This window comes from Vanellus vanellus, assembly GCF_965231255.1.
Source record: "Vanellus vanellus genome assembly, chromosome: 1".
Taxonomy (NCBI): Eukaryota; Metazoa; Chordata; class Aves; order Charadriiformes; family Charadriidae; genus Vanellus; species Vanellus vanellus.
Window position 1 is genome coordinate 199,691,579 of NC_138905.1, and position 20,604 is coordinate 199,712,182.

The 20,604-nt window shown below is 43.8% G+C and overlaps 1 protein-coding gene across 2 annotated transcripts; it reads left to right on the top strand.

Moving 5' to 3' along the window:
- The first annotated feature begins 14,276 nt into the window (after positions 1-14,276).
- MTIF3 (mitochondrial translational initiation factor 3) lies at positions 14,277-20,594 on the top strand. Of its 2 annotated transcripts, none has more exons than XM_082487023.1 (4): positions 14,277-14,374; positions 16,717-17,180; positions 18,432-18,577; positions 20,310-20,594. In XM_082487023.1, the coding sequence occupies exons 2-4, from the start codon at positions 16,718-16,720 to the stop codon at positions 20,517-20,519; spliced, it is 819 nt and encodes a 272-aa protein (XP_082343149.1). In that variant the 5' UTR covers positions 14,277-14,374; position 16,717; the 3' UTR covers positions 20,520-20,594. The 2 variants fall into 2 exon arrangements, with proteins under 2 accessions (XP_082343149.1, XP_082343150.1); XM_082487024.1 differs by having other exon boundaries at positions 18,465-18,577.
- Positions 20,595-20,604: the final 10 nt, after the last annotated feature.

Genomic DNA, 20,604 nt, shown 5'->3' on the forward strand with positions numbered 1-20,604 from the left:
GAGGAGGACTGCATGGGAATGTGGAAAACTAAGTTCACGTATCTAGCCTGGAGTGATGTGAGATGACAAATTTTGATATGAAGCTGATGCAGAGAAAACTTGAACCTGCCTTTCCCTCCTCTTGAGCCAGGATCCCAGGCAAAGCCTTTGGCTTCAATGAAATGAGACATTTTTTCCCAAATTTAATTTTATTGAAAATATTCCAGAGGATTGACAATTAATAATTTTAAAATAACAGAAGGAAACAGAGGAATAGCCGTTATATATTTACTCAGACATTCGTTACGGTTATTGTATATAAATCACTTTGCTTGACTCATGACTGTTTTTTAGACATAATTAGAAGAAACCATTTACCTTTTAGAGCATCAGTTAATTATATTTCAAGCTCACAAAGTACAGTTGGTTTTCATTACGCACATATGAAACTGTAAAAGCAAAGCAAATATTACTGTTGTAACATGACATTCCTCTCCAAAGTTTACAAAAGCAGGATGAGCTAATGGAAAAAGAACCACTAAATAAAGCACCGACTGGCCCGGTTTCTAGGCTTGCTTTTAACTTTTTCCCTTTTTTGGCCATTGAAGAAAAGATACAGTGATTTTCCCCACTTTATTTTTACCCAGACATGAAATGGCTAACAATAACTCTCATCTTTTTCAGTGGCATGTTGAAACATGTTGGTTCAGATGAGTAAGTATGAGGTTTGGGTGTTAAAAAAAAAATAATTCCAGCTCTGTTGCTCTATTTCCTTGTAAACAAGCAGACAAACAAGAAACTTCAGTTCCTCTACATATGCCAGTTCTCTCACTTATTAGGACCAGGCACCAATTTTATACTACCCTGAACACGGGGAAACACTATAATACTACAGGTATTATATATATAAATTAAGATTTTTCAAGATCCCGTTATGGTCAATAATACTTACAAAGTTCTCATTAGTGCATTTTGCAGATTGATTTTCCTTTGACTAATTTAAATAGAATGAATGCATGTGAGCCTTTACAGCATGAATAAATTCTGCTCAGTCCTTCTAACACCATCTATGTTTGTGAGTTACTTGATCTTAGCTGAATATGGGAATAATTCATTTCATTTCTGAGTACAATTCTATGTGTTAATGCAGAGCTGGTTTCTGAATTTCTTATTGAAACAATTACCTCCTGCTGCTCTTTACAGAAAAAAATATGACTCATTTCTTGCGGCTCCATCATCCATGTTTAATTTATGTAAATGACTTATGGTTTGATACCATGTAAGTATCACTGGCGTATGAATCTAAACAAATACATAAATTGCTTGGAATGTAAAGATGTCTCAGCACAATTAAAGTGCTTTGAAATTATTAACAAATAAATTCTCAACCTTCTACTCAAATACAGATTAGTTCCTTATATTTCAAATGGACTGAGCTTGTAAGGCTGTAATTGCTTCTAAGATAATGTACACATAAGGGCCCCAATCCTTCATCAAAATGTAAAAGGCCAGAACCTGAAAATCTCTTAAGTCCTGCCAATTCCTGAAGTGATTCACAGATAAATAAGGCGCTTTTTTCACCCGAGTTGAGGTCATAATCCATTGGGGGTATGCTGTTGGGGTAGATGACCCCTTGAGGTCCCTTCCAACCTGAATTATCCTCTGATCCTACACTTCTACCACAAAGTAATACATTGTCTGAGACAGCAGTTCCTCCAGGAGCCAAAATCTTGTTCCTATAACCCTATAGCATGTGGAGGGAGGGCGGAAGGGAAGGGGGAGAGAGACTATTGGAATTAAACATGAGGTAGATAATGCACTGTGGGGTCTGGAAGTCACCAATGTGCAATGTCTGGGATGAGACCATTTACACGGGACCCTGACAGCTGGTCTAGCTGGGAGAGGTTTGTTGTAGATGCCCTCTGAGAGCACATCTGATATAAAGACAAAAGAGAGAGTGTTGTAGGAAAGGCTGAAATGCAAAACTCTGGATGATGAGTTTCCTATATGTATCTCCTGCAAGAATCCAGTCTGAATTCTGGTTGGAACAGAACGAGCTGCAAGGGCAGATATAAACTGGTATGAATGCTTTGTTGTTGAAGGATGCAGATATTTTTTTTCCAAGTACATATCTTTTAAAATGTTGACATCTTGGACCTGGTAGAGGAGCATCTGCAGGGGAGGCTGATCTTAGAGAACATACCCAGTTTTGCTGAGATCATACAGCAGAGCCAGTAAGCCTGACAGTGGTCCCCATCCTTATGGGGATAAAATAGAGTAGATTTCATGGCTACTGTGTAATTCCGGAGGAGGCTTTGTCCCTAAGCTCAGATACATGAACTGCACCTACACAAAAGAGCAAAGTTAAGGAAAAAATATTGAAATGAATAAGATATATAGCAGCATGTTGTTTTATAATTCAGTTTGACAAAAATCAGGCACAGTGAAGTACTGAAGCTATGGCTGAGATTTCAGGAAGAAAAATATGTTAAAAATAATTCAGGAAGCATGAAATACTATAAATCATTATTTTCTGACAACCCAGGTATCATAACCAAGGTTTTTTCATGTTCAAGGTGCTACACAAAAAGAAAGCAATTGGGCAGTAGGCAGGAATGCACAGTCTTTTGGAGGACTTTTATTTATTAAGGTGATTTTATTTATCAGTGAAGCCCTGAGATAACAGGGGAGTCCCGGTGAAGTGCTCAGTGCAGTATTTCTTTATTTTTCATTCAGATTACAGCAGTGCCCGATCTGAGAGCACAGCTCCATTGTGCTAGGCGTGGTCCAGGTGTATAACTAAGAAAAGACCTTGCAAAGAAAAAGGGAAAGAGATTCTGCATGAGTGGGTAAAAAGAGGAGAGGAGAAGCACGGAGGTGAAGTGACTTATCCAAGGTCATGGGGCCTTCGGTGGCAGCACTGCAGTCAAAACTCACATCTCCTGACTCCCAAGCCAAGAGTCACCCAGCCAACACAAATACGAGGAAAAAGACGTAGGTGAAATTTAGGCCGTATGAATCCAGGGCTCTTCGGGCTGCTCTAACTCTTCTTCTCTGCTGCTCCATCATTAAAAGCAAGCCATGATCACTGACTTGGAATGAACAAATAACCTTGCTTTGGTGCATCTGCAGCCATCGCCCACGCAACTTTGAAATTCTCCTCCCCAAGCTTCCAGTCAGCCTGGGCTATTTGATGCCTGATGCCTTTGTGAAGCTTTTGAAATTAATGCTTTAAAGCCTGTAAAAGCAGCTCAGAAGGAAAAAAAAAAAAAAAAGTCAGTTTTACATTTTTTAAAAGCTGCTCTTATTCTCCTCACAGCTGAGTTTTGGTGGCAGTTTGTGAGCAGAATAGTAAATGGCATTTTTTGTTGTGTTTTTCCATGCCAGTTTGTCTGGGTTGTGGAGAGTCATACTTTTTCTCGTTTGTTTTTCACTGCAGTTAGGTCATAGGAAGTCACCTCCCCAGCGGATGTGGCTGCTGTGGGCACCTAGATCAAGAGACACGGGCGGGACGGGTGGCTGACACACCAGAAGGCTGTGCTGCCATTCAATGTGACCTGGACAGGCTGGAAAGTTGGGCAGAGAGAAACCTTATGAAATTCAACAAAGGACGAATAACCCCATGCATCAGTACAGGTTGGGGGCTGACCTGCTGGAAAACAGCTCTGTGGAAAGGGACCTGGGAGTCCTGGTGGACAACAGGATGACCATAAGCCAGCAATGTGCCCTGGCGGCCAAGAAGGCAAATGGCATCCTGGGGTGCATCAAGAAGAGTGTGGGAGGAAGGTTTTCCTTCCCCTCTACTCTGCCCTGGTGAGGCCACATCTGGAGTACTGTGTCCAGTTCTGGGCTCCCCGGTCCAAGAAGGACAGGGATCTGCTGGAGAGGATACAGCCAAAGGCTACAAAGATGATTAGGGGTTTCGAGCATCTTTCTTATGAGGAAAGGCTGAGGCTCTTGGGTCTTTTAGTCTGCAGAAGAGAAGACTCAGGGGGGATCTTATTAATGCTTATAAATACTTAAAGGGAGGGTGCCAGGGGGATGGGAACAGTCTTTTGTCAGTGGTGCCCACTGATAGGACAAGAGGTAATGGGCACAAACTTGAACATAAGAAGTTCCATCTAAACATGAGGAACTTCTTTCCTTTGAGGGTGGCAGAGCACTGGCACGGGCTGCCCAGAGAGGTGGTGGAGTCTCCCACTCTGGAGACACTCAAAACCCACCTGGACGCCGTCCTGTGCAACCTGCTGTAGGTGACCCTGCTCTGGCAGGGGGGTTGGACTAGGTGACCTCCAGAGGCACTTTCCAACACCTACCATTCTGTGATTCTGTGATACACATCCCTCAGCTGTTCGGGCTGGATCGTGCTGTTTGCCCCGTCTTTGGGGACAGAGAAGGCCCCATATTTCTCCAGCTCCCTACTTCCTTTCTCTACTCCTTTGCCAGTCACGTGTCTATATACATGTCTATACAACATGCCAGGACAAACACTTCTATCTGTGAGCTGAACAGACTTCCTCCAGATCTGCTAGTCACCTCGGAGGGAAGAATTTAGTCTACACCAACAAAAAAGTTCATACTGACTGATTTCAGAAAGTATTCCGAGAATTGTCAAAGTGATGACATGCATCTCAAAGGACTAATCCAGCTCTCTGGAGATCAAAATCAGCTCTCAGTCTGTAAGCAAACAAAAGTTGTCCCAAGAGCAGTGAAATAACTGATACTTGAATGATCAAGGTTAATGTTGTCTCTCGGTTCCAATCATAATCATTTCCACTATTCTTCCTATCTCCTACAGCAGCCCTACAATATAGATACCAAAATTAAAGATATCAATATGCCCCCAGCACGTCCCCTATGCCTCTCCCTTGTCCTCAAAATGTCTTAGCTCCTTCTCCCACCTCTAAATCCCCCACTGCAGCCCTCCCTCGGCCTTTCACATCCCCTATGCAGCCCCCTGGGCAGCTGGGGAGGCAAAAGGCACCACGTACAGTGGTTGATCTGATAACACCTGAGTGTTAACCGGGCAGTCCACACACACACACACACACACACTGTCCGGTCAACTGGATGAACTCTTCTGCCAGAACAAGACAGTAATTTGAGGTTCTCTTCTCTCTTTAATCATTGATTTTCACAAAACCTGGTAGAAATATATAAATATTAATAGTTATTATCAATACAATATCTTTGAGGCCCCTCTTTGCCTAATTGGGCTGAAGTGTCTGAGAGAGTAAAACTGCTGAGAGAACTTGCAGAAAGATGGGATAAACTTTTTTATTTAGGGAAACATGTTAAAAAGAAAAAAACCCAAAACCTTCCAAAATACATGGTTTGTACTTATGGATTATTATCAGATGAAATTAAATTCTGTTTTCAGATCTGAGTTCTTTACTTTGTACCAGGATAAAACACAGCAAAACAAAAAGCGGTGATTTTATGAATCAATTTTGACGGAAAGATTGATTGGCAGAAGATGAGCTGTTGTGTACAAACATGTGAAACATCTTACTGAAGTTACTTTTTAAATTATTTTTATTCGATAATTTTCAGAATTATTTAAACTTTCCTTATATTTGCATTCCAGGAAGCTGAATGAGAAATTCCCAGTGGAGCTACCCGCTGAGTGCATTTTGTAGTTTGTGCTTCTTCACTAAATCGTGAGGAAAAAAAAAACAACACCAAAAGACTAGAATCATGCATTATACACTAAAAAGTCTTGAAGGGAGATGATGAAGATGATTGTTGTTAAGGGCATTTGGCTTTGATCATCTTTAGAAGGAGATAAAAAAGAAAATAAGATTACCTTGGAAAAAAATACATACAAAACCAGTTAGATTGTAAAGCCTCCAATAAAACACTACTCTTGGCAAGTTACATTGGGGAAAACAAAACAAAAGAAAAAAAAGCAGCTCCTCTGTCTGTAATGTGTACTTTTTTTAACATTTACAAATTATTTTTGACTTAGCCACGCAGGGAGCCTACTTTCAACCCTCAATTTGAAAATCATGGAGGCTTTATAAAGTCTTCCACCTGCATCTCTTTTTTGCATCACAGTTCTTTATCCTCTAAAGGATGAAAACCCCGGCATATAAAAACTTTGTTAAGCTGTCACTATCAATAGAGCAAAAAAAAATAATGGTCGACAAAGAAGAAACAAATTGCATCTTCGAATAAGTTTCCTTCATGCTCTTGTTAAAAGCTATAACCTCTGATGTTAACTAAATTTAACCCATTCTGACCCTTGCGGTGGCCCTTAACCTTTTCTTTATTCTGCTTCCTGTGGTTGCTGAAGAAAACTGGCCCAGGCATTGGAAAAGCGCTCTCTGTTGCACACAAAGCCCCAGCCTGGCTGCTAGTCTGTCAGGAGGGATAGAATAGACGGGGAGGTCAGCACCTGTGCTGAGAAGCAGGTGACAGGGAACTGCTTGGACCATTCTCGGGCAAGTTGTAATAGTTTCTACCCTTTAAATATCGCACTGTAGTTTCGGGTATTCAAGGCAGCGAAGTTCACGTTTTCTTTGTGAATGCAGACTTTAAACAAATTAATCTATTGCTGTTCAACTGACTGTAAAATTAGTAGATTTACTGTTGCAAAAAAAAAAAAAAAAAAAGAAAAAAAAAAAAAAGAGAGCTTTCACTTCCACTTTAATAAGGTCACGGATGTGTCCTAGACTGCCAACAAAAGCAGCTTTTAAAATCTTCGCAGCTGAACCCAGCAACTTGCAAAGGCTGCAGAACAATGTCTTAGATGTACAGTGGAAACTCCTCTCCCTACAGTCAAGATGTAAAACTAAACGGATAAAAAAACTTTCTACACTGGGAAGTTTTAACTTTAATTGTGTCTCACCCTGGGGACCCACAGGCTTGCTTTATGAGTAACATTTTAATAAATTCAGTCAGCCTTGCTTTTCAGGGAGCAAAATCAGCTCTTTGCCTGGATTCGGTAAATCAGCCCAAGCAATTTAATGGCAGAGCCTGCATCTTCAAAAGATTTGGTTTAATTCCTGTAACAGGAGCAGATCTCAGAAACCAAACAAAACTTTAGCTGTTTCAACTGTATTTGTCTTTTCTGTGTAGGGCATCGGTTAGCAGTGACCCTTTACCACTCAACAGAATTTTTGGGTTGGCTTTACTTTTTTGCTGTCTGTTGGTAGAATAAAATAGAGAAGTGTGTTGCGGGAAGCAACTTTCAAAAGCTGAGGATGGAAAAGAATCCAGAAAACGGGACCTACTACCTACCCAGAATTTCTGTCCCCTTTATATATGTGTTTACTCCAACGCGTTCTCTGCCATATGGCAACGCTCAGCTCAGCACAAGGCAGTTTTTCATCTGAATTATGTGAACAAGTCTTTTATAAACACTAAGGGGAAAAGGAATACTACGGAATGCATAGGGGAGGCTATGGCCCCTCTCTGAATCCCAGGACTGCAGAACCACAGCGCCATGGTTATACCATAGCGGGAAGGTGGAGGTGAGCCATGCCAGCTGGTGCTAAAGAGCAGGGCTGGGGAGGAATCATAGAATCATTATGGTTGGAAAAGACTTTTTAAGATCATCAAGTCCAACCATTATCTAACTCTACCAGGCCCACTTCTAAACCATGTCCCTGAGCACCATATCCAGATGGCTTTTAAATACATCCAAGGATGGCGATTCAACCGCTTTCCTGGGCAACCTGTTTCAATGTTTGATAACCCTTTCAGTGTAGAAATTTTTCCTAAAGTCTAACCTAAACCTCTGCTGGCACAACTTGACATCATTTCCTCTTATCCTATCAGCTGTAATTTGTGAGAAGAGACCAACCCCCACCTTGCTATAACCTCCTTTCAGGCAGCTGTAGAGAGTTATAAGGTCTCTCCTCAGCCTCCTTTTCTCCAGGGCAAACAACCCCAAGTCCCTCAGCCGCTCCTCATATTCTCAAGACCCTTCACCAACTTCGATGCCCTTCTCTGGACCCTTTCCAGCACCTCAATGTCCTCGGAGAAAGACCCTGCAAGTCTTCCCCAAAGCTTCCCCGTTGAAACACCCTGTGAAGGAGGGAATTACACAGAAAAACAGGAAAACAGAGGTGCACGGGGTAAGCGGCGCTGCTGTCCCACCTGCTGCTACTGGTCTGTGACCAAGAGCCCCAGGCATTGCATAAACCCAACAATATCAGTAGTAAATTCCTGGTGATCCTGTTTGGCACTTGAAATGTTTTGGGCCGGATATTGAGAACTATGTCTCTGGTTTAGAAAGCAGCAAGATGTTCACCATGGAGAGAAAGAAGACCCGTCCTCCACCCAGAGCCAGCAGGTACAAGCTCCTTGCAGGTGTGAGGCACTTTGGCAGCTTGCTTCCTCCTCCCACAAAATGCATGATGAATGAAAGTAAACCAGAGCTTTGAGTCTCCAGGAGAGCACTTTGTCATCCAGCTAAGGGCATTCTCGCACTCTGCTGGGCATTACAAGCAGCTAAGTGTAGTCAGAACAAATAGAATCATAGAATCATAGAATTGCTGAGGTTGGAAGGGACCTTTAAGATCATCAAGTCCAACCATTAACCTACCCTGACAAAAAACACTTCTAAACCATGTCCCTAAGTACCACATCTACCCTTTTTTTAAACACCTCCAGGGATGGTGAATCCACCACCTCCCTGGGCAGCCTATTCCAATGTTTAATAACCCTTTCAGTGGAAAAGTGTTTCCTAATATTCAATCTAAACCTCGTCTGACATAACTTAAACCCATTTCCTCTCATCCTATCACTTGTCACCAGGGAGAAGAGGTCAGCCCCCACCTCTCTACAACCTCCTTTCAGGTAGTTGTAGAGGGTGATAAGGTCTCCCCTCAGCCTCCTCTTCTCCAGGCTAAACAACCCCAGTTCCCTCAGTTGTTCCTCATAAGACTTGTCCTCCAGACCCCTCACCAGCTTTGTAGCCCTTCTCTGGACACGCTCCAACACCTCAATGTCCTTCTTGTAGTGAGGGGCCCAAACCTGAACACAGTACTCAAGGTGGGGCCTCACCAGTGCCGAGTACAGGGGGATGATCACTTCCCTAGTCCTGCTGGCCACACTATTCCTGATGCAGGCCAGGATGCTGTTGGCCTTCTTGGCCACCTGGGCACACTGCTGGCTCATATTCAGCCGGCTGTCCACCAACACCCCCAGGTCCTTTTCTGCCAGGCAGCTTCCAAGCCACTCCGCCCCAATCCTGTAGCACTGCATGGGGTAGTTGTGACCCGAGTGCACTTGGCCTTGTTGAACCTCGTGCCATTGGCCTCGGCCCATTGGTCCAATCTGTCCAGATCCCTCTGCAGAGTCAACCTATCCTCAAGCAGATCAACACACCCGTCTAGTTTAGTGTCATCTGCGAACTTACTGAGGGTGCATTCGACCCCCTCATCCAGGTCATTGATAAAGATATTAAAGAGAACCGGCCCCAGCATCGAGCCCTGGGGGACACCACTTGTGACTGGATATAGCTTCAGGGGGAGATCAACCCCGAAACACAGAAGGGCTGGAACCAGTTTCCAACATCCTCAGAGGTCAATCAAAACCCTTAGTTCTCCCCAGATCGGTTGTGAATGGGGAGGAAGCTCCCCAGTAGCATATTGAGTCTTACAAGAGGATGTTAATAACATCCACACTGGCAGATCACTGCGCTGTTTATGTTTGAGGGTGAGAAATCTCACCCTCCACCATCCTTTCTCCTTCTCATATATTTGCATTTTAAATTCTCTGAGGCAAGAATTATCTATGGTTTGGCAAGAGGTCTAGCAGAACAGGCCTTGATTTGGCACAAAAAATGATAAAGTGAAAAGAATGACTTTGTTAACCAGCTTAGGAAACTAAATGTCAAATGGAAAAAGAGACAGATGCAGATTTAGGAATTAAAAAACAAACCAATGACTGAGAATATTGTCAGGGGTGGGCAGAGGATGATGTGCATCAAGCAAAATAGAAGGGAGAAAGTTATTATTAACCGCATTTATTATGATAGTGTCTTTCAAATAATTAAGACTGCAGTCCCACTGTGACAGGCACATATAAAACCGCAGCCCCTGGACAATTACAGTGTAAACAGACATGAGACAAAGGACAAGGAGAAAGAGCACAATGAACCCCCAGAAAGATCAAGTTAATTGAGGACAAACAGCACGAGAAGGCTGCACTATTTCTTGGCACACTAAATGTAATTAGAAAGGCATGAAGTAAAACAAACATCAGGTTTAAACTTAACGGAATTAAACAAAGGGAAGGAAGAAGGAATGCAAGTTGTGTGCTCCAAAGTACCGTACTTTCATGCAGGTAGTTTTTATTGTAGTGAAGAGGATTATTAGTTTTATTGCTCCTACTAACACTGCTGAAAATGATCCATCTTATGGGGATGGTTCTCAGAGAGGCAATAGCAGCTCACTGCAAGCTGGGGCGCTGACAAGCTCTCCTCTAATGCGTGTTGCAGAGCTGAGGATGAAAAAAAAATAAATCTCTCCAGGCTTCAGCTCTGCCAAAACTTCCCTTCATGGTTATTCAGATTCCATATTTGGTTTCCAGACCATGAAAAAAGCAGTAAAAAACCATTTCTGTCTTGCCTTTTCTTATTGTGGAATATTTCACTCTCCACAATTGGCTACTATAGAATTTCAATAATTTATGTTTCAAGAGCATCAACCTGAGATCCGGTTTTCTTAAGCACTCTACTGATAGAATAAATGGCAATCCCTGTTCCCAAAGAGCTTACAACTGTAAAGGCATAAAGCCTGAGTGAAATCAAGCAATGAACAAAAGGGCGGGATGGAAAAAACAGGTGCCGTTCACACAGAATAGGTGAAGCTACAGTTGTCAGCCAGACTGTTAACACAACTCACCGTCCACTTAGCTAATTCTGCTAGTGGCGTTTTTCCATATTCATTACTGCAGGCAAGGAGTTTTAATGAGAATAAGGTGATACAAATGAATTTCAGATTGTGAACTGGTTTAGTGAAGTTTTCTGGTTTCACACACAATTACCATAACGATGTCTTCTGTGAAGATGGAGAGCATAAAGCAATGACAGACTTTTTTGCGCATGTGTACCAAAACGACTACACCAAAACAACCAGCACGTGGAATTTAAGCGTTCTAAGATCACAGTTAAGAACAGAAAGCTTTCAAACCAAAAAAATAAGCCCAGATTTTTATTAAATTTCTTTTTCCTGGGCAGGAAGTGGGGGGAGAGGAAAGAGGCGTCACCTAGTTGTGGCCCAAAGCAAAAAAGCTAAAAAGTTCTGATTTTTTTAAGCAGGAAAGACAGCGGACAAGGCCTCCCCCGCCTCCAGCTGCTTTCTGTGGCTTCATTTCACACCAAATTCTAAACACAAGTGCACTTTCAGGCCCAGCGTTGTTCTCAGCTCCAGCCCGGCTGGCCAAACAGCGCCCCTCAATAAATACACACACCGTGGCTCCTGAAAAGACCTTCTCAGCACACACTGCTCCACACACATGCTGCCCCACCAGAACAACAGCAGAACAGCAAACTCGCACGCTGTTCAGTGTTTTACTCATTCTAGGGTGTAATTTAGAGCTGGGGGCCTGGGGTTTGCACATGTGTTTCAGCTTCTCTTTCACAGGCACTGTTTTCTATCTCCAAGTTGGAAGAAGGAGCCTGCAAACCCAAGGCAGAGCAGCCTACCAAAGAACGTAACAAATCCCAACATCCAACAAGCTTTCGGGACTCGCGCAATGCCACAATGGTACACACTGCTGACCCCTGCAGTCACGTCTCTACCACGCAACACCCACACCACCTTCCACACGCACATGCACAGCTGACACAACCCACGGCGCAACACACAGCCCCGGCTCCCGGTCATCATAGCGTGCGACACCAACCCACGCCACCGCGCGGTCTCACACATGGAGTGAGACAGAGTGATGTATTATGGTACGCAGCCAGGTACTACGGCGGCTTGGGTATGCAGCCTCGACACACCTCGCACACGCAGAGCATGCAGCACCCACACACATCCCGCTCGCAGCCACCAGCCACCACAGCGTGAGCCACCTCGGAGCAGCGGTCCTTACGCCCACACCCAACCAGCTCCTCCCAGGGCAGCCTGGACATGGAGAGAATTTCACAAAAAGACAGGACTGGGTGGTCACACACCAGGGAAAACAACACAACTGAGCAATTGCACACGCGGCACTGGGCAGACACACCATACAGGTGGGGGAACACAGCAAGAGGAACATGTGGATACACAGACAAGCGCACACGTCCGTAAAGAGACTGAAACTCTTTATACATACAAACTGCCATATGCAAAAATACGTATGTGTATGTATTTTTATTACATATTGAATGTATTTATTATGTCCTGGTTTGAGGTAAAACGGAACCAATTTTGTTCAGTAACTTTACTTCTTAGCTTCAGTAACTTTACTTCTTCTAGTTACTGAAATGAACAGCGTATTGTGCAGACAGTGTTCACTCTCTCAGAGCGATAAGGCCAATGTTTAGAGCTGATGCCCAGGCATGGTATGCAGAGAAGCTCCTGCTTATACTTATTGCTATAACCCCCAAGGCCAACCAACTTGGTTATTTGCCCCGTTGGAGGGTTGGAATCGGAAAAGGAGGTGATTCTGCCCTCTACTCCACTCTGGTGAGACCCCACCTGGAGTACTGCATCCAGTTCTGGAGTCCCCAACATAAGAAGGACATGGACCTGCTGGAGCGCATTCAGAGGAGGGCCACGAGGATGATCCGAGGGGTAGAGCACCTCTCCTACGAGGAGAGGCTGAAAGAGTTGGGGCTGTTCAGCCTGGAGAAGAGAAGGCTCCAGGGAGATCTTATTGCGGCCTTCCAGTACCTAAAGGGGGCCTACAGGAGAGCTGGGGAAGGACTTTTTACTCGGGCATGTAGCAATAGGATGAGGGGGAATGGCTTTAAACTGGAAGAGGGCAGGTTCAGATTGAACATTAGGAAGAAGTTTTTCACTCTGAGGGTGGTGAGGCACTGGAACAGGTTGCCCAGAGGGGTTGTTGAGGCCCCATCCCTGGAGGTGTTCAAGGCCAGGCTGGACGTGGCCTTGGGCAACCTGGTCTAGTGGGAGGTGTCCCTGTTTATGGTTGGAACTCGATGATCTTCAAGGTCCTTTCCAATCCAAACCATTCTATGATTCAATGAAAAGCATAGTGGGGTCCCACCTGCAGGGAGGAGCGGACAGGACAGGTGACCCAAAACTGACCAACAGGGTATTCCATCCCATCTGCCTCATGCTCAGTATAAAAGCTGAAGGATCAAAGGGTCAGGTCTCTTTCTTCAATGGCCGATGTCTGAGAAGGACTCTGTCTGTTCGTCTGCCTTTGATCCAGATCCTGAATCCAGATCTGGAATCCAGTTTCTGTCCATCACTGAGTCCAGCCTGGGACTGCCCCAGTGCCAGCCGGTGTCATGATTGTCATCTCAGGAGCTTGATACATTTTTTTTTTTTTTCATTATTTCTTTTTATTTTATTATTAATATTTCATTAAAGTAGTTTAGTTCTTTCTAAACTTGTAAGTCTCTTTTTCCCTCCTCTGCCTCTCTCCTTGAAGAGGGGTAGAGGGGAGCATCTGTCAGTCCCATCTGGTGTCCCCCAGATCCCCAGTAGCCAATTCGGCCCAAACCACAACAATATATAATATAACAAATATGTTATTATATGTATATTTGCAGAGCGGCTGAGGGAACTGGGGTTGTTCAGCCTGGAGAAGAGGAGGCTGAGGGGAGACCTTATCGCTCTCTACAACGACCTGAAAGGAGGATATGGTGAGGAGGGGGTCGGTCTCTTCTCCCAAGTAACAGGCGATAGGACGAGAGGAAACTGCCTCAAGGTGCGCCAGGGGAGGTTTAGGATGGATATTAGGAAAAATTTCTTCACTGAAAGGGTTGTGAAGCATCAGAAGAGGCTGCCCAGGGAAGTGGTGGAGTCACCATCCCTGGAGGTATCTAAAAAACTGGTAGATGTGGTGCTGAGGGACATGGTTAGTGGTGGTTTTGGCAGCGTTAGCCTGGTGATGGGACTCGATGATGGTTACGATTCTGTGATTCTATACCCACAACATGCAGCTACAGGCAGAAACGTGTGTGGGCAGAGAGGCCTACAGACGGGCCGCCACGTACGCATCACACGCAGCGGACACGGACAAACAGTGGACATGGACACACAGCGGACGCGGACACGGACACGGACGCGGCCCCACGGGGCGCTGAGGGCAGGGCCGGGCGCCCGGCGCGCACCGCCGGGGCGGGGGCAGGAGGCGGAGGAGCGGCGGGAGGAAGAGGAAGAGGAGGAGGAGGAAGTGGAAGGGGGAGAGGCGGCCTAGGCCGCTCCCTCGGCTGCTGCGGCGGGCTGGCGCCTCGGCTCGGCTCGGCCCGGCCCGGCAGGTAAGAGCCGTCCGGGGCGGGGGGAGATCGCGGCGGGCCGGGCCGGGCCCGGGGTCGGGAGCCCCGTCGGGTTGCGGGGCCGCAAGCGTCGTCCCCTCCCCCTCCTCGAGTCCCGCCTGCACCGGCACAGCGCCCGGCGCGGGGGACAGGCCCGGGTGTCCCCTGCCCGCTCACCGAAACGCCCAAGGGAGGGTCGGCTGTCCTTGCTGGTGCGCAAATGCAGAAGGCAAAATACGGTTATGTTACGTGAAGAAGAATCCTCCCACAGAAAGGGCCCTTTTATTTCTCTTCTCGGAGAATTAAGGCAGGATTTGGGGAATTTAAATAGGGACAAAGAATGAAGGAGAATAAAGGCCAAACCATGTATTTAGCGGAGTAAGCCATTTCTTTAAAATAAACTGTTGTCACACTGCTGTGATACTGTTTGTTAGTGTTGTAAGTCAAGCCAGGTTGATGTGAATGCAAGAGAAATTAAATTGTAACATTTTGTAACACAATGGTGATGCCCAGATGATGGTCTGTAAGCCTGCGGTGTGCGATCCGCAGCTGGTGTATGAAACCATATTAAAACCGAGAACTCCATGGCTTTTGCGTGGCTGCACGGAGGAGGCATGGAGGCGCTCAGCCGTGGGCAGCAGGTGTTTGGCTGTCTGGCCATCGCCACAGCCGAGAAGAAGCCATGTTTGCCGGGGGCCACCACTCAGGTCTGGGCTGGGCAGAGGCAGACGGTGGCTCTACCATCTGGTTGTAGACCCTGCAGGGAATATCCAGGTATCTCTCCTCTGTGCCCCGTGGCTAGCGGAGTTCAGGGTCCTGCTACGGTACACAGACGTGCCAGACTGCCCTGGTTATGGACCGATCCCAAACCTCCTCAAGTGGTTTGTGTCAGCTTTTGTCTCTCCTGCTAAAATTTGAAGTCCGTCCCAGGCTCCAAAATGTCCCTGTTTTCAGGCTAAGTTTACTCACAGGCTGATCATTTTACTTGGTCCTCGGCCAACACTGCTTAGAATTATAAATAGTTCCTTACCTTTCCCAATTGTTTACACCTTCTCCATGTGTATGTATATGTATGCACATGGATACATGTTTACACAGTGACATACATATAGGTAGGTATGTATATATTTATAGAGTGGAGTTACGTTCCTTCCTAGGCAAAAGAAGCCATGCTCTTGCCAAGTCTTCAGATACAACACGGTTTTGGTTTCCTGTATCATCTTTGGCTTTTCCTATACTTGCTTTTCCAAGTACTTCCTGTACTTGGAAAAACTCAGCTCACCATAAACAGGAATGTGCCACCCCAAATTTAATGTTTGTGAAAAACTGACCCAGTCAATTGATACTATAAAGGTCTGATAAAATAGGTTTAAAATTAAGGCACTGTTTTCACTTTGAAGCATGGCTGAATCTGTAAGACTTGAGCTTAAAAGACAGTAAAGACACTTTTTAAAAAAAAATTTTTTTCAGGTTACTGAAATAATATTAGTGCTTAATCCATATAAACCCAAGTAACTAGCTGGATTACTTCCACAAAATGACATTTGGAAAACTCAGAAAAATACAAAATTTGGGGTCAGTGCTATGAAAAGCAAGTTACATGCTAGCTATGGAGGGGTTTTCAACCCTGGGATAAACCATATTTTCAAGTACAGTAATGGTCACTTTGTCATGTTATAATGCCATGTTATAATGCTTTGTCATGTTTTGCATGGCGGTTTTACTCTGTATGGTCACGGCTTTGAAATTCCAACACTTTACAAAACATAGAAGAGTCAGACTGTAGACGTTGTGATGGCTGCTGACGGACATTACACAAATCGCCACTTCAATCACTATATGATTAGGGTGGTTCTGAATGAACATGGCTTAAATGAAACACTTTCCAAAGAAGAGTATCAGAACCAGGAAGAAAGTCCTGGCTTTAGATACACTGAAAATAGTAAGTGTGACATGCCTTTTTATTTGACAGCAAATTCTCCCTCTTAACCATTGGCTACTCTCTCTGTACACTCTCTGTGTAAGAGTAGATACTCTCATGAGGACAAATGAACTAGAAGTTTTGGATTCTTTAAAAGAGTTCAAGCTCAGATTTTAAAATACTGAAGAAGCATCAATTCTTCATAAATTTTGTTCCTCTGTCAGATTTTTTCTCTGGGTTAAAGCCCTCTGTTACTGTGAAATTGCTGTTGATTGTTCAGTCTGTATAGTAACACCATGCATCTTTTGGAAAGAATAGTTTTAAGGACTAGGGTTTACTGAACTGGAGTCAAGTCTTTCTGATGTAACTAGAAGAATCTGACTGATGGGGGTAATTCGTTTTTATTTCTTCCCTGCTTCCTCAGGATGACTACCTTTTGCGTGATGAAACTTTTATGTCAAGCAACCAGAAATGAGAATAGATATGCAAAAAGATTCTTTGGTACTCTTCTGACACGAACATCACAAAAGAAGGTCTTTTCTCCATTCTGGATGGTGGTACCTGACCCTAGAAAGTCAGCTGTGTTTGAACTTACTCAGCCATTTTGTACAGCTGAAAAATCTCACACAGAGCCAAAAAGGAAAGCAGGATTTGGAAGCGTTGGCCGAAGAATTCCCTATCCGATTTTGCACGTAATCAACCAGGATGGAGAGAGCTTAGGAAACATGCGCCGAGCAGAGGCACTCAAACTTATGGATCAACATGGCCTGAAACTAGTTCTCCTTCGTGAGAACGCAGAACCTCCTGTATACAGGCTAATGACTGGGCAGCAGATTCACGAAGAACAGCTTAAACGCGCAGAGAAGAAAAAAGCAAGTCCAAAACCAGGTTTGTACATCTTTGACAGTACAACACCGAGCACTTTGAAAAATGCTGCATTAAAAGTGGTTTCAGCAGATGAAATCCTCTTACTTGTCTTTGTGTAAATCCAAAGCAATGTCATTGCAGTCCACACTATTAAGGATCTGAAGTGGTGAAAATAAAATTTTGGATTACTCTAGTCTTCCACAGAAGCCTTCTCTTGCCTTCTCAGTATTTACTATTTGGGCATCTGCTGGCTTTTTTTTTTTTTTTAAATCTATTTTTATTTAAGTGAATATAACTAGACTGGCTCCATGAGAATCACTGATTTCTGTTCTTTTGCTAAGGCATAAAGTGACAGGCGGTTTTTACAAACTGACCACCAGATACACCAATATAATTTTGTCACCAGTAGTCACAAAACATTCTCCTCCTAGCTTGCTGCTGGGAAGGCAAAATCTGGAGCCATTTCTTGTACAGAGTAAGAGAACAACTTTTTCAGTATTGAACGCTTTTCAGTGTTTTTTCTTAAGTCAGCCCACTCCAGTAGTTTAACAAACTGAGTTTGGCAAAGAGGTGTTAGAAAAGGCATCTGACCTTGTATTCTCTTTCCTTATCCTCAGGCTAACGAAGTATCTGTAGAGTTCTGATTTTAGAGGAGAGCACTATTATGGTAGTGAGTTTTTCTGTTCAAGAAACTAAAGATTATTCAAATGGTAACTACTTTAGAGAATTGTTGAGGAGGAAGAGACCATAAATAGTTCAAATATATTACAAGGCATCATACTTCCAGTTGAATATTGCACTTCACCATTCAAGAAAATGGGTTCATCTCAAACCCATTTTCTTGAATGGTGAAGAGCTATCTAACTTCCAAAGTTTTACATTCAGCTATACTATGTGCACAATGTAGGAATTTGCACACTAAGTCTTTAATTCCAATGTTTACCTGTTTATCTTTGTAGACTTGCATTGTGGGTGGTATGAATAAAACTGTAATTAAAATAAGTCTCCTGACCCTGAAGAGGTGAGACACCCCTCTGTGTGCCTCAAACATGCACTCAGTCTCCCAATTACAGTAGTGAGTGAGAGATATCAAGTGGCCACCTTCTAAGGTGAGAGTGGTGCACGCTGAGATGAGATTGGGATCCTCTGGGTGTGAGAAAGCAGCACAGGGGCAGGGAGTTAAGCAGACAAAGCACCACAGGCTGTTGAAAGAGTGCAACTAATACAGCTGTCAGCTGTTGAGCCAACAGAGTTTTAGTTCTGTTTTAACAGGGATGGTTCAGAAGGAGTTATCCTTTTCTTCAGCTATTGCCAAGAACGACTTGGAAACCAAGACTAAACAGATAGCACAGTGGATTGAAAAGAAGCACCACGTTAAAATTACCATCCGGCAAGCAAAAGATAGCAATACAGACATGGTAAGTGGACTTCTGAAAGTTGGGCAGGCTTGACAGGCTGAGAGAGTTGGGGCTGTTCAGCCTGGAGAAGAGAAGGCTCCGGGGAGACCCTATTGCAGCCTTCCAATACCTAAAGGGGGTCTACAGGAGAGCTGGGGAAGGACTTTTTACAAGAGCGTGGAGTGATAGGACAAGGGGGAACAGCTTCAAACTGGAGGAGGGTAGATTTAGATTAGATATTAGGAAGAAATTTTTCACTTTGAGGGTGGTGAGACACTGGAACAGGTTGCCCAGAGAAGTTGTGGAGGCCCCATCCCTGGAGGCCAGGCCAGGCTGGATGGGACTTTGAGCAACCTGGTCTAGTGGAAGGTGTCCCTGCCCATGGCAGGGGGGTTGGAACTCAGTGATCTTCAAGGTCCCTTCCAACCTAAACCATTCTATGAATTTCATTAAAATAGATGTACTTGTATTAACTTCTCCTATTCAGTACAGCCACGTTTATTAATATATCTTGTACTGCTACAATAAGCAAAGGTCAAGGTCCCATGAAAGTAACAGTTGCCCCACCTTAAGCTGCATCTGTTCAAACACTGCAGTTCTAGAAATGTAGTCCCATAGAAACAATTCAAATACTGTGCTTTCTTAAGAATGCAGTTATAATACTGGCTTTGACAGCGGAGTCTAAGCAGTTCCTACTCTTTTGCAGTACCACCTTACTAACTGAGCTGGTGAAAATTTTCCGTCTACACCTTAAGACAGCTCACTCACTGAAAAGTTTTAACAGTATGGTTAAAAAAATAATCTTTATTTTAGCTGGATTATTTCAATAACCTAACTGTTCTGAAGATGCATTTGTGCAACTGTGGCTAAGATTAGTTTTTCACTGCTGAGTGGAAAAACTACTGGAATGATGTTCCCAGGCTGGCAAAGTAAACATCTACGAAGATGTTAGGGTGCTGGTTGCAACTTACTAGTATAATTGTAGGGCCTTGAGACTTGTCTTCCTTGTCATTTGCACAAATGGCTGTTTTATAAAGATTCCACGTAAGATTTTTTTTTCCTTTTAATGTGTGTAGTGAATTCGTTTTCCTTGACAATTGTCTCTCCTGTATTGATGGAAAAAATTGTGATATCACTTCATCCAAAAGGAACAAAACTTTTTATAGGAAGTTGAATTAACAGGGAAAGGGTAGCAAGAGGAAGAACTGGATACGGGAGGGAGCAGAACATTTCATGATGCAGGCCAGATCTAGGTTGTCCTTAAATTTAATAGTTTAATTATAAGCTTAATTTAATGAGTTTAATTATGAGTTCAGCTTTTTAAATGAGTGCACTGTATCACTCAGTTCAATGCTACCATGTCCTGCTAACCTTAGAACAATACTGTCCCTGAAAAGGAAAGCCCCATAATAATATGCCCGAATCTAGTGGAAGAGGAGGGTGGGGAGGAGTCAAGAGGCAGTTGTAACCACTTTCACAGAGGCCTTTAGACAGCAAAACAGGATGAGTCAGGAAATCAACCTAAGTGTTAGGAAATGGCTTAATCCCTCTGGTGATGTTCCTAAACCTGCTTATGAGTAAAGAACAAGTGGTTAGGAAAGGACAAGCTGAACTGCTCAAACTAGGACTAGCAACTAGCTGGTTTCAGCTAATAGCTAAACCCCAAGCAGGAGAGAGCATCATTACAGAACAGCCTGAAAGATTTTTTACTTGTGCTTGTGCATTTAGTCCGTATTTTTCTCCTTCTTTTCAGTTGGCGCTTTTTGATCAGATTTTGGAGACTGTCTCTGAGAAAGCCACTTATCTTTCCAAGCCAAAAGTTACCAGAGAAGGAGTGAGTACCTGTATTTTGAGACACATGTCTGACAAGGAGTTGAAAGCATACCAGAAGATGGAAAAACAGAACAGTAGAGCAAAGGAAGATGGAAATGAAGATCTGAAGTCAAGTGAGTTGCATCAGTGACTTTATGTAGAGGTGTAAACAATATTAATTTCTTATTTAAAAAAAATACTATAATAAAGTTATTGTTGAACTTTGCACTGGTCAT